Genomic DNA, 13,366 nt, shown 5'->3' on the forward strand with positions numbered 1-13,366 from the left:
CAAGAAATAAATTTTAGCCTTACGCATACCTTTTCTACCTTAAAGTGGGTTTTCGGTAATTTTAACAAGATAGGTAAAAGAATCTGGCATGATCCAAGTCTTTGACCTCGTTTGATTCCTTTGCTCGAAAATGAGCTAAGTTTTTCTTAAGCAAATGTATGTACCTTTCATTCCTTCTAACCTAGAGCTCCACGCACATGAGTTTGTAAGTGACATTATCCCTTAATAATAGTTGCGCATTATCTTAGTTAGTTCTGTACACTTTTGGTGTAACATTCAAATCATGCGCATAAAACTCTACCTAATTACATCAATTGCCATTTAAATCTTTCATGACTATTAATTTTTTGAAAAAAAAAACATCTCTTCCCCACGATGACTAAAATGAAAACTCGTCTCTTTCACAACAAACTCGACACTTGTTACTAGTAGAATAACACAACCATTCACATAAATCTTTCTTCTTTGGAAACTTATATGAAAGTGGATAAAAGATTGTACTCCATACTAGGGTTGTTAATGAGCCGAGCCGAGCCGACTTGGCTAGAGCTGGTGGCTTGTCGAGCCTTGAAAATTAAGCTCGGCTCGAGCTCGAGTGCTCAAAAGTGGAGCTTATTATTGGCTCAAGTTTGAATTCACGCTCGTTATAAGCTAGATTTTGAAATTAGGCTCATTTAGGCCCATAAATACATCATCTATGTCACATAACTTACCAAACTACCCAAGTATAATAGTGGATTGTTTTTATTATGCTTATTAACTTAATATTTATTTAAATATATATAGTATCTATTTTAAAAATAATAATTCGAGCCGCTCACTCGCGAGGTTTTCAAGCCAAACTTAGCATGGCTCGTGTATCGTCTCATTTAGTATCGAGCCAAACCCAAACTCGAGCTGAGTTTTGACCGAGCTGAGCTCGTACAATTCACGAGCAGGCTCGGCTCATTAACGATTCTCCACTAATAGATGTCAATTATCTTAGTCAGTTCTGTATATTTTTGGTGTAACACTCAAATTATGCGCATAAAACTCAATCTAATTACATCAATTACCATTTAAATCTTTCGCGACTATTAATCTTTAGAAAAACAAAAAAACATTTCTTCCCCACGATGACAACTAATCTTGGTAAAACGAAAACACATCTCTCCCGTAACAAACTTGACACTTGTTACTACTAGAATAACACAACCATTAGCATAATTCTTTCTTCTTTGGAAACTTATATGAAAGTGGACAAAAGATTACACTCCACACAACAAAGAATAGAGAGCAAAAACGTATGTTGTTGGTTACAAAACACAAAAATAATCGAAGGTGGTAGAGTAAACGAAGACTAAGGTCTTTAGTCATTGGGAATTGAGAAATTTCCATACTCCCTAAACGTAAGATTTGGTTTGTAAACTCCCCACACGTGGGGTCATTGCCTCTTCTCTCTATAACAATTTTACACCCAATCAAACAGTTTCTAACCCAATTTTACAATAATCAATTTTATAAATTAATTTATGTATTCCGTTTTATATTAATTGTAACTTTTAGTGACACCTTTGGTAATACATAATTTCATTTAATTTATTTATCTTTAATTATAATTAATTTTTTTTTTAAAAAAAATGTAATTTTATAAAAAAATTTATTAAGATGAATTTAACAAATTTCGTATGAGAAAAATCAATAAAAGAGTTGCTATTACTAACCCAATTTTACAAAAATCAAATTTATTACCTATTTTTGTAAAAATTAAAAAAAAAAAAAACATCTTAAAATTTTCATATACAAACAAATATAATAACATTTCCCAGAAATTTTCTGGTTTCTTGGGAATTTCAAGGTTTTTCCAAAAAACTAGTACAACTGCTTTGATTTTTTTTTTTTCAACAATTTGACCCCTTCTTTTTTTCTGAACAAGTTAATTTTATTTATTTACCTGTATTTGTTTATATATTCATGTTATTGGAATTTTGATACCTTTCTTCATGTTACAAGACAAGTTTCTATCTCCATTTTTTTCTCAAAATTTTTCCCCAAATTTCCAAATGTTTTTGTCTCAGATTTATTTTTCATTATTCTCCATTTTCCCAGGTTTTTCCCTTGAAAATTTCAATGGCTGGTAGGTTGACTTTCTCGAAATTAATTTATTAAAATATAAAATCTCAAATTTGGGGTTTTTAGTTAATTTTTTTTTATTACATTGATTTATGGGTTCTTCCTTCTTATTTAATCCTCATTTGCTCTGTTCTTGCATTATTTTCTTGTAATTATCTTTTTTTGTTTGTGAAATTTTTTATATTTTTATTGTTATTGATTCATATTAAAATTGAAAAGGGGGATTTTTGGTTGTGAATAAGATTACAAATCCCTTAAATTGTTCTTAATTCAAGGGTATTTAGATTTGATAAATTAATTATAGTCTAATTACCCTTGTCAAATTTTGCATAAATATACAACAGTTTATGGGGTTTGGAGATTCTGGGCCAGAGCAATTTATCAAATTTTTGATGGTCTTCAGATGGCTTTGAATTCACAAGATAGAAAAAGCAAGGTATAATTATTATTCTAATTATTTAAATTATAATTATAATGCTTATATTTCACTTTTCCATCATTTGTTAATTACTCAAACTATAGTTTATATTACAAATTCTATTTATTTATTTAATTATTTCATGTGATCAAATACTTTACAGTTTACACCCTCTAATGTATGTTTTTTAATTATTTAGTTTAATTCCTTATTTCCTGGATTTTCCATTACCAAAATGCCGACCAATTGTGCTGTCATTTTTCAACATATTGGCTTTATATGTTGGCCACGTCTTGGTAAACCCTTCTTTTGACCTTCAATTTTTTTTTGTTATGTTTTCAGTCTTTGATTCATAAAATGTTTGCATCGAAAGATAGAAGTCGACGAGAGATTAAATTACCTTCTGGTTAGTTATTCCGAATCCTTCCCTGTCGGTTATGTTTTTATCTTCGACATGATGTATGCTATTGCTAGTGATTCTGTAATCTTTCATGTTCGAACATTGTACAATAACAAGGTATTTTGCCTTTTTAATCAATGAATGTCGTTATCGAATGACTTATAATGTCACATTGGTAGGAAAGTTATAAGGGAAAAGTGGTCCAAATTTATTGGCGTCTATGATGAAGAATATGATTCATTATGATTATGGCAAATCTTGTTCATAGTGAGTTAAAGCACGGATAATATATACGCTTCTAAATTCCAATCTATCTTATCTTTATCATAAAGCTGATAGATTGGCAGGTAGTAATTGGCAATTTGCTTATCAATATTATTCCTCTTGCCCTTTTAGTTGAATTTGTCTTGTTGTAGTGGCTGCGATTTACTGTTTGATTGGTTTGTGTATCAGATTATAAATTTGGTGGGTGATTTGTTTCATTGATTTGCCTTATGCAGAAGCAGACGCCTTTACTAATTCTGGAACCGAGATGCCAGCAGTTCAAAATGCCAAGACTGTAAAGTACATAGGATCACTTTTACCCTTTCCTCTTTTCTTTCTTGGTTGCATTTTCTTCCAAATCTCTGTTTCTTTTTCTTCTGTTATCTTAAATTTTGCTGATTTCCTAATTATTTTTCTTCTCAGGACTTTTGTAGCTACATGGAATGTGGGAGGGAAGCCTCCGGAGAATAGCCTTGTTCTTGATGATTTTCTTCAGCTTAGTGCTCCATCAGATATCTACGTCCTGGGGTAATTCGCTCTTTGCCTTAATCCTCTATTCATTAAATCTGTATCTGTATTAATTAACCAGTCTATCTCCCTTTTTTTGCATACCTTATATTGTGATATTATCCATAAATGTGTAATCTGTTTTTGGAGCAGACTTGGAATTTGATTTGTAATGATCATCTTTTGATGTATGTAGATTTCAGGAAATTGTCCCGTTAAATGCTGGAAATGTGCTTGTTTTAGAAGACAGTGAGCCAGCCGCAAGGTGGTTGGCTCTTATTAATCAGTCTCTCAATGGAAGTAATAACCATTTCCAAGCTCTGAGAAAAGCAACCTCTTTGATAGAAGCAAAGACTATGTATGGAACCAAAAATAATAAACTAACAAGCACGGCAAGTGGCTCACTGTTCTTTCCCAAGTACTCCCTCAAAGCTATGAGCAAGCAATTCAGGACAGAAAGCAAAAAGAAGCTCAAGACATGCAACTGTGTCTCAGATCTAGAGAGAAGATACACCAGGGATTCGTGTTTTCGCTGCCAACAAAGTAATGTTAGTGACGATTCATCAGAAGAAGATGATGGACCAAATGGAGTTGTTTTTTCAGAAATCATTAATTCTTCTGGAAGTAATCAGAAATACAGCTTAATTGTAAGTAAGCAGATGGTTGGGATTTTTCTCACAATATGGGTAAGGAGGGAGCTTGTTCCACATATTAGTCACTTGAAAACTTCTTGCATTAGTCGTGGTATCATGGGCCTCGGAAACAAGGTAATTTCTTTGTTTTGAGTAATAAAACACAGCTTTTAGATTCAAATCTTTGTTAATCATGCTGATATGTATTTCTTTTGACAGGGCTGCATCTCTGTGAGCATGCTTTTGCATCGCACGAGCTTTTGTTTCATATGCAGCCATCTGGCATCCGGGGAGAAAGAAGGAGATGAGCTTAGAAGGAATTTGGATGTTATAGAGATACTTAAAAGTACTTATTTCCCAAGAAGATGCAAAGTTTTGAACAGCCAAATTCCAGAAAGAATCTTAGAGCATGAGTAGGTTATATATAGTTTTCTGCTACAGATTACTGATATTACTTCATTGATAATGTCTGACCTATTTATTTGATGGGTGGGGCTGAAAAAAATACACTAGCCGGATCATATGGTTTGGGGACTTGAATTACAGGATTGCTTTAAGTCATACGGAAACCCTGAAGCTGCTGAAGAAAAGAGAATGGGAGGCGCTGCTCAGCAAGGATCAGGTATGTGTTACAATGTACTTTTATTTGCTTCATTACATCTTTGCTGAAGTCCTTCACGGAACATCCTATGTCAATCCTTCTAGTTCAGATTTTGTGGACTACGTTCTTTTCAACTTAAATTCACTTATTTGAACTTATTTTATCCCGAAATATGTAATGTTCAAGTGAAAAGAACACAACCTGTATGTGCAATTATTCTGATTCACAATAATTAAAACTGCTCAATGGCCTGGATTTTTGTGTTTTAAAGCTACTTTCTCAACAGAGCTATATTGGTAACTTGTCTCGTTGAAGTAAATGTAACAAGGAAACAAAAGGAACAAGTTTGTTCATGTATTGCCACCATAATTTAGATTTATAATTTATGAACTGCAATATGCTTGCTGATCGATGTGATTCTGTGTTTGTATAGCTAAAAATCGAGAGGGAGGCTGGGCGAGTATTCAAAGGATGGAGAGAAGGGCTTATAAAATTTGCACCTACTTACAAGTATTCTTTTAACTCAGACATTTATCTTGGAGAAACCAACATCGCACCAAGCAAAAGAAGAACTCCTGCTTGGTATCAGCACTGAATTTTGATTTACATATTCCATAATCTTCCTTTCATAAATATATGCACTGAACTTATCAATAACATACTATTTACAGGTGTGACAGAATTTTATGGAAGGGGGATGGTATGCAGCAGTTACATTACGAACGGAAGGACTCTAATAAGTATCAGTTTTCTGATCACCGACCTGTTTGTTCATCATTTTCTGTGGATGTTTCTGTAAGGGATTCAAATTCAAACTTCCTTAAAATTGAAGTTGAAGAACTTCTACCAAAATAACAATGAATTGCTGAAAGGTTAGTTTTATGCTTTGAAGTACCATTTTGCTTCAAATAGATGCCTGAAAACTGGGGACAATGAATTGATTTTTTGCTCTTCTATTTCATTAGGTACTAACATAGATCGTAATTGTCGAAGACTGAAGAAACACCCAAATTTTTAGTTGCTGACTTGCCGTAGAATGATAAGTTGTAGGCAATTCTTTTTAGCTAGCCCTTCCATCTAGCTTACCAATTTTTTGTACAGTATATTTTTCTCTCTTTTGTAATGTTTTTTTTTTTTTTTTTTTTTTCTTACTCCTTGTTAAATGTATCAATAGCCCTTTTTTCTTCTTTGATTTGCATAGATAAAGGAAATGGAAGCAAGGAATTTTTTTTTTCTTTCATTGGAGTGAATTTGTACATGATTTTGTTGTTATTGGTAGTAATATAGGTTGTGATTGATTAAATTTCACCATGTATATCACAATAATTTTTGGGTTTCTGGTATATTTGCACCTTGGTTGATTGTTTTTATATTAATTTTAATTTTTTTTTTCTTTGGCAAAACGTAAGCTGACCATGAGTAGCTAATTGTATCAATTGATTTGATTAACGAGGCCTTCCAAAGGGAGGTTTGTGATGTATGAGTAAATGCATAACAAGGGGCACGAGGTCATTTCACGTAAATACATTTCTGAATTTAAAGTAATACCATTGGGTTATCAATTGTATCACTAGATGATCAAATAGTATCATTGAACATTCAGTGATACTATGTATGTAGTGGTAATATGTATTCTGATGTGGATTTAAACCCCTTAAATTAATAAAGAATCTAAAATCACACAATAAGAATAAAGCTTCGTTCTTGATAAGAAATTCGAACCAAAAACGATTGAAAGTAACCGGATATGACCTTGAAAACGACCACTCCTGGAACGAATTCAATGCCTAATCAAACTACTTAGACTACTCCTAGAACTAAGTATTTTGATGAACAAATCTTAGACTACTCCTAGAACTAAGAATTGCACATTCTAATTATCAAAAACAACTCCTTGAATTAAAAACTAGCAAGAAAACGTTTAAGCAAAGCTAAACAATTTTTATTGAAATTAATCTGATTTTCTATGTCTCTAAGAGCCACGAAATTCCCCTATTTATAGACTAAAAATAAGCTAATTCCATCTCTACAAGGTTAGGACAAACCCCTAACCTTGCCCCCCAAGTATCCTAACTAGAATAGGAAACTACTTCTAATTAGAATAGGAAAACTAAAACTAATCCTAAACAAACTTTACTTAATTAACTAAAAACTTTCCTAATATACTTGGGAAGTTTTATAGCAACTAAATAATCAGAAAATAAACCTTATCCTAAGTGCTTAAACCAAGAAAAACCCTTTCAAGTGAAAGGTAAAAACTTGCAAGCAAAACTCTAAAAAAAACTAAGTATAAATTTTCATCCATTTCTTATCGCCGCCGGAAAACCACCTCACGCGTCGGCTATGGTTGAAGCTGGGTTCAAGGCGGTTCTAGGAAGGTGGCGCGTGGCCCTTGGAGTGGCGCGCGACCTTCGCAATTGCCGTCGGAAGTAAACCGCACAATTTCCTCTTCCTTGATGATCAAGCTTCCTTCTTTCCTAATTGATCTATTGGACCTTTCCTTGTTTATTTTTTTTTCTTTGGTCAGCCTATAATGAAGCTATTTGGACCATCTAAAAGTGTCTTGGGCCTTTCAAAAGAATTAACCTCTTGATTCACATCATATTCATTCAGCGGTACTCACTACGTGTAGAAATAATATCACTATATAGTCAATGGTATTATCTAAACTTTCAATGGTACATTTAAAAGTGGCCCCACTTACCCATCTCTCTCCTCCTTTCTCTCACCCCCATGTAATTTTTAATATTTTAGTATTTGTTATGTATTTGCAATTGCATAACAAACCTACATTAGTACTTCCTCTTGATTAACTGTTAACTGATTGTATAAAAGTGTTTGGTAAATAGATAATTGTTTAAAGTTGTTTCAATATGCAAAATGACCAATTATTGCAATAAGGACTTTAGGGTTTGGGATTAATTGGGGGAAAAATTGTCATATTACTTTAAGATACTTGAATTATCTATAGTGAAAGGAGTTTTTTGGAATTGAGTTTATAAGCTTTTTGAATCAATTCACAATCAAACTCTTCAATTAGCTTATTGTAGTGTAATCAGATTAGCTAATTTTGGCGCAATAAGTTTCCTAACCAAGCACTTCCATAATTATTATTATTATTTTCCTTTTTTGAAACAAACGGAGCATAATACTAATTAATCAAGGGATAAAGCATCCAACAAAACATACGGATTAACCTCACATGGACAATGGTTAACCCACACTTGCTCCACACCAAACGGAACTAACTTAACAAGGTGATGTGCAATGTAGTTGCCATCCCTTTTTACATGATTTCAAATAACAAAATCAAATGAGGAGTTAATAGAGAAAATATCTTCTAAAATCAAGTCAAGCTCAGTCAAGTGAATGGAAGCCTTTGAAAGCTTTGAGATGAGAGTGAGATGGTCAGACTTGAATATCACTCTGTTGAAAGCCAAATTTGCGAGCAAGCCTAGCTGCCATTAGCAATGCCTTACCTTCGGCCACAATGGGATCCCAGAAACTTCACACTCTCCTTGTAGCAGCGATAAGAACAACTCCCATAGCGTTTCTAGCCACGACTCCAGCCTAGTCCATCCAACATCGCTCAATGACGCATTGCAATTGACTTAATATAAAATCCCTTTAATATTCCTTATCTATTAATTATCAAACATATCATTAATCAATCAACACTCCTTTCTTCCCTACTTTTAAAAAGTTTGAGATAATACTTATATATAATGTTTAGACAAATATAGACTTTGAAAATTTTATTTATTTATTTTCCCTTATTAATATTAATTGTATCCTTTTGAGTTCTTAAGAATAGTATGCGAACATATATTTTAAGAATAGTATGCATCTATGCAAACATGGGCGCATTAGCCGATTTAGTAACACTAAAGTTGATTTATTTTATTTTATTATTATTATTTAGTGATTTTTCAAAGGCAAATGGTGATGAACTATGTAAAAATGATAATATTAACATTGAGTCTTTAGTATTGTCCAAATGATGATATTTGTTTCCACCGGCATATATGTAGGAAAACAAATGGTAGCCTTGTACTTCCTCTTCCACATTTCTTACGTTTCTTATTACTTCACTTACACCTTCAATATTATAAGTTGGTAAAGTTTTGAGTGAGATGGACTCACGTAAGTCCACTATCTTCATTCTCCTTCTTTCCTTTTCTCCTCTCGCCCATCAATGGCGATCAGATCCTCCACCACTCTCCGCCTCCTCTCCTACACCTCCCAACTTGCCGGCGATGAAGAATCTCCTCCAACTCCCCACTAAATCTACTCTCTCTCCTCTCGAACCTCAATCCAAAACCCTAGAATCTCCAACCCTAGATGAGTTCATCCGATAGCAGCAAAACGAAGAGTATTCTGTCGAAGTTGGGACGAAGAACAAGCCTCTTCCGAAACCTTAATGGATGAAGGAATCTGATTTTCTCCCTTCCACTCCCTTCTCATGAATTTCATATGCTGTTTGGGCAATATAAATTTTCGATTTTAGATTAATGGAGAATGGAAAAAAAATGCCAAATTGGTTTCCTCCATTATTGAAGCTACTTTGAGGTGATGATTTTTTTTTAATAGTTGATTATCAATTTCATTATATTGTCAATTCCATTAAATGTTTATTGTCAAGTATTAGATTAGTGTTATCAGGTATTAGATTAATATTAATTAGTTTAATATTTGTTAGGAATTAGAAAATTTTAGTCAGTAATAAGATTATTTTTTTTCAGGAATAAGACTATTTTAGTCAGGAATAAGATAATTTTTATCAGGAATAAGACAATATTATCGACTTTATAAAATGTTGGTGCGCGCCCTTTGATCCGTTTCTCAAACTCGCGCCTTTTTGTTGCTGAGCCAGGTCTCACGTAAATCTATTCTACGCAAAACCTTCTCTTATAAGTTTATAACCCTTACATAATGCAGTATTTCTCTTATGTTGAAATCTTTATTCACTATTTAGATGCAAGGTATATTATCCAATCAAACAACGTAAAATTATATGACTGTCAAAGTAAACTGAGGGAGTAAAGCTCTAAAAACCTGATTTGGTTTAGTTGTGGAATGAGCAAAAAAAATTGCTAGGTTATCGCTTTTTACAACCCAAAATACCTTAACCTTAAGCCTTCTAGCCCATTTAAGCTTAGTTGTGTATTTTATTTTTTTTTTATTTTTTTTTTTAAAGGAGCCCATATAAGCTTCAACTAAAATTAATTAACCTAAGCCCAACTTAACTGAGTCCTATATTGACTGATGGGGCGATATATATATTTTGTTTTTGGTATCAATATAAAACTCAAAATCCTTAATTAAATAGATATATGTTGCTTAAGGCCTTAATCATTCATAACCAACACTGGCCTAGTTCTTTTCACCCTATTCAACCGAGTCCTATACTATATGCATCTGATGATTTCGTGAGTTTTAATAATTTTTGATATTTTATAGTACAATTATCGCGTGAGTTAAATTGACTAATGAAATATATTAATTAATAAAAAAATATCTAAAGTAATAAAAAAAAAGATACTTCCTCCGTTACTTATTACTCGCAACAAAGGGGTATTATTTGTGAGATATAAAATATTCCTTTGTAATGGAGGGAGTAGAAGAGATAAACTTAATATATTGAAAATTTATTAACATGATTTTTAGTTGTTAATGATTGTTAAGAATGTTTTTTAATTTTGCAACTTTTTTTTTTGTTTTGAAAAAAATGTTTTTCAAGAAATGTTATCTATTTTTACAATTTAGAGAGTTAGTCTTTACTATCTATCAATTTCCTTATTTAAAAAAAATTAAGATTAATTGAATGTTCTTTTTTCAATTTTACTATCAAAACTTGATTGAAATCATTATTTAAACTATTAAAATAACATTATTTTACTTTAAAGGCCTAATATGTAGTGCAAAAGTTGGATTTTAACTTTTACTCCTCACTCCCCTCATTCTTTGTAAATTTGAGCTGAGATAATTTTCAATAAAAAATAATAAGTTCAGCACAATTAAGTTATGTTTAGTAAAAAACTAAGTTTAATTTAAAAATAAGTTATATTCATAAAAATAATTTCAATTTAGTAAAAAAATGAGTTAAGTTCTATAAAAAATAAAAAATAAAAAAAATAAAATAATTTCAGTTCTGAAAAAATTAGAAAGTATTTGAGTTTAATAAATATAATTTTAATTCATTAAAAATAAATCAACTTCAGCAAATAAAATTTTAATTCAATAAAAATAAGTTTTAATTAGTAAGGATTTGCTCTTTTCACCTTAATTTTGCTAAACTAAAATTGTTTATACTGCACTAATATTATTTTTTTCAACTTCATTAATTATTTTTAGAAAAATAAAATTAATTTTATTGAAGTGAAATTAATTTAATGATTAAAACTTAGTTTTACTGATTCTATATTATATTCGTGTTACTTTGAAGTTATTGATTTTTCTTTTTAAAATTATTTTTACCTAATCAATTATGGTTTCACTAGAGAAAATCGGAATCATCATCTCGCTAGGTATACAATTGTTAGTGCATATAGGTGGCTTCAAGTTAATCACTCTGAAGTTCCTTGGTGTAACTGGATTTGGATGGAACAGATACAGTATTCCTCGACATCGATTTATAGCTTGGGTTGCTGCTTGGGGAAGGGCCTATAAATCGGTGGTGGGAATGGGGCGGAAAGTAGTCCTCAAGCATGACGTCACTTTGGACTCCACCCCTCACTTTTCTCTCTTCTTTTTTCTTAAACTCACGATATTCCCTTATCTATTCTTTCTCAAATTTAGGCAAAAATCTAGATTTAAAAGAGAAAATTAGAATTAGGGTTTTAAATTATTCTCAGCTCCTCACTTCAATACTCAAATACAGTCAAGGATCTTCAACTCTTTAAATTTTTTTGTTCTCTCTCTTCAAACCTAGCCATCATAGTAAAACTTAGGGGCTGACATTGATTTTATCGATGGTAAACCCCAAATTCTTCTTTAATTTTAATGTTTTTAGCCAATAAAGATCACCAACAGTATGGTGATTGTAATCAGTCCCTCCATGTAAGGTTTAGTTGGTTCCTTGATGGTGGGATGTGTAGTATGGATTGTTTATTTGTTTTTCGTGTGTGCAAGGATACAAATTTGGAGGATTCGTCTTGTAAATATGTGGAGTTGCGTGTCTGTTATAGGGGTACAGATTTAAAATATCCGTCTTGTAAATTTGCCGATCTTGATGACTAATCAAGTTTTATCACTTTCACGACTATACATCAATAGAACTCTATCAAGAACGATGTAAAGACATCTTAATTTATTCAGGAGTTGTTTAAAAGCGATGCCATTAGTTTAAGGGTGTTTAATACTACTGATATTGACAATTTAGATATTCTTAAGAGATGATTATAAGTGACGAATGACTATTATTATTATTTAATGAAATCACCCCTCCCTATTCCATAAAAATAAAAAACAAAAAAAATCTAATACAATCAAGGACACCAGGTATATATTGTTGTTTTACGCTTTTGAAAACATAAATTGTGGGTTTTGAAATAAAATTAGGGTTTTAATTTTGAAATCAAATTGGGGTTTGATTAAAGTAAGGCAGTTGGGGAAATTAACTCAAATTTCGTCAAATTCACAATATGATTAACAAAATTATGGTTGTCATTTCTAATACAATCAATATAAATAATCCCAATTAATCTAGTTTTTTGTCCGATATACTTGAGTTTGATAACAACGATAGGTTTCCAAAGCTTGGTAACCCTCCAATGTTGTCTTTAATGTTCATTTTTGGTCCCTTTTCTATTCATGTACAATGAAATTACATACTGAATGTTAATTTTTGTAAAAAAATTACCCAAAAAAATGAAAAGGAAAAAGGAGAGAGAGAAGCAATGGGTATCTAAATTGCGGAGAAAAAAAATGGTGATTAGCATTGCTAAATGGAATTAAAAAAAGAAAGAAAATGGAAGTTTAAGAATAGAGAAGAATTAATTGAAAGAAAACAAGAGGGAGTTTGAAGGAGATGACATCATGTAAGGGCAATTGGCAAGCTGGTGGTAGAATTTAAGGTTTTAAATAGAAGTGTTAAAAACTGACCCGAATTGGTGAATTCAAACCGTTCCGAAAAGGAACCGAACCGCTAAGAACCTGTTATTTTAAAATTGAAAACTGACCCGACTCGATTTTTTAAAACCTGAAATTGAACCGATCCGAATATTTGAGAACTGTTAATGAACCGTCGTACCAGTTATCAAGCCAAACTGATACAACCCGAACCCGAGAACAACCCGAACTGAGTACTTCCGAACCTGATAGCAACTCGACCCATTGTAAACCGAAACCGTTTGAACCCGACAAAAACCCAATAAACCCAAATCGCTTTCAACCTGTAACTGGTTAGAACCGAATCGTTTCTAACCCGTAAT

General features: G+C 32.0%; 1 protein-coding gene across 2 annotated transcripts; it reads left to right on the forward strand.

Annotated features, from left to right (window-relative positions):
• The first annotated feature begins 1,868 nt into the window (after positions 1 to 1,868).
• Positions 1,869 to 6,216, forward strand: LOC145574678 (type I inositol polyphosphate 5-phosphatase 10-like). Of its 2 annotated transcripts, none has more exons than XM_081632520.1 (11): positions 1,869 to 2,116; positions 2,457 to 2,548; positions 2,730 to 2,826; positions 3,431 to 3,494; positions 3,618 to 3,722; positions 3,898 to 4,468; positions 4,553 to 4,746; positions 4,847 to 4,955; positions 5,368 to 5,516; positions 5,606 to 5,806; positions 5,900 to 6,216. In XM_081632520.1, the coding sequence occupies exons 1-10, from the start codon at positions 2,110 to 2,112 to the stop codon at positions 5,787 to 5,789; spliced, it is 1,572 nt and encodes a 523-aa protein (XP_081488646.1). In that variant the 5' UTR covers positions 1,869 to 2,109; the 3' UTR covers positions 5,790 to 5,806; positions 5,900 to 6,216. The 2 variants fall into 2 exon arrangements, with proteins under 2 accessions (XP_081488646.1, XP_081488647.1); XM_081632521.1 differs by lacking the exon at positions 2,730 to 2,826 and adding an exon at positions 2,873 to 2,936 and having other exon boundaries at positions 1,871 to 2,116.
• Positions 6,217 to 13,366: the final 7,150 nt, after the last annotated feature.

The sequence above is a fragment of the Chenopodium album genome, chromosome 13, assembly GCF_948465745.1.
Source record: "Chenopodium album chromosome 13, dcCheAlbu1.1, whole genome shotgun sequence".
Taxonomy (NCBI): domain Eukaryota; kingdom Viridiplantae; phylum Streptophyta; class Magnoliopsida; order Caryophyllales; family Amaranthaceae; genus Chenopodium; species Chenopodium album.

Excerpts from the sequence above, each read along its gene's own strand:
- LOC145574678 (XM_081632520.1), top strand. Across the intron at positions 2,549-2,729 it reads CACAAGATAGAAAAAGCAAG|TTTAATTCCTTATTTCCTGG; the intron begins GTATAATTATTA and ends TTAATTATTTAG. Across the intron at positions 4,956-5,367 it reads CGCTGCTCAGCAAGGATCAG|CTAAAAATCGAGAGGGAGGC; the intron begins GTATGTGTTACA and ends GTGTTTGTATAG.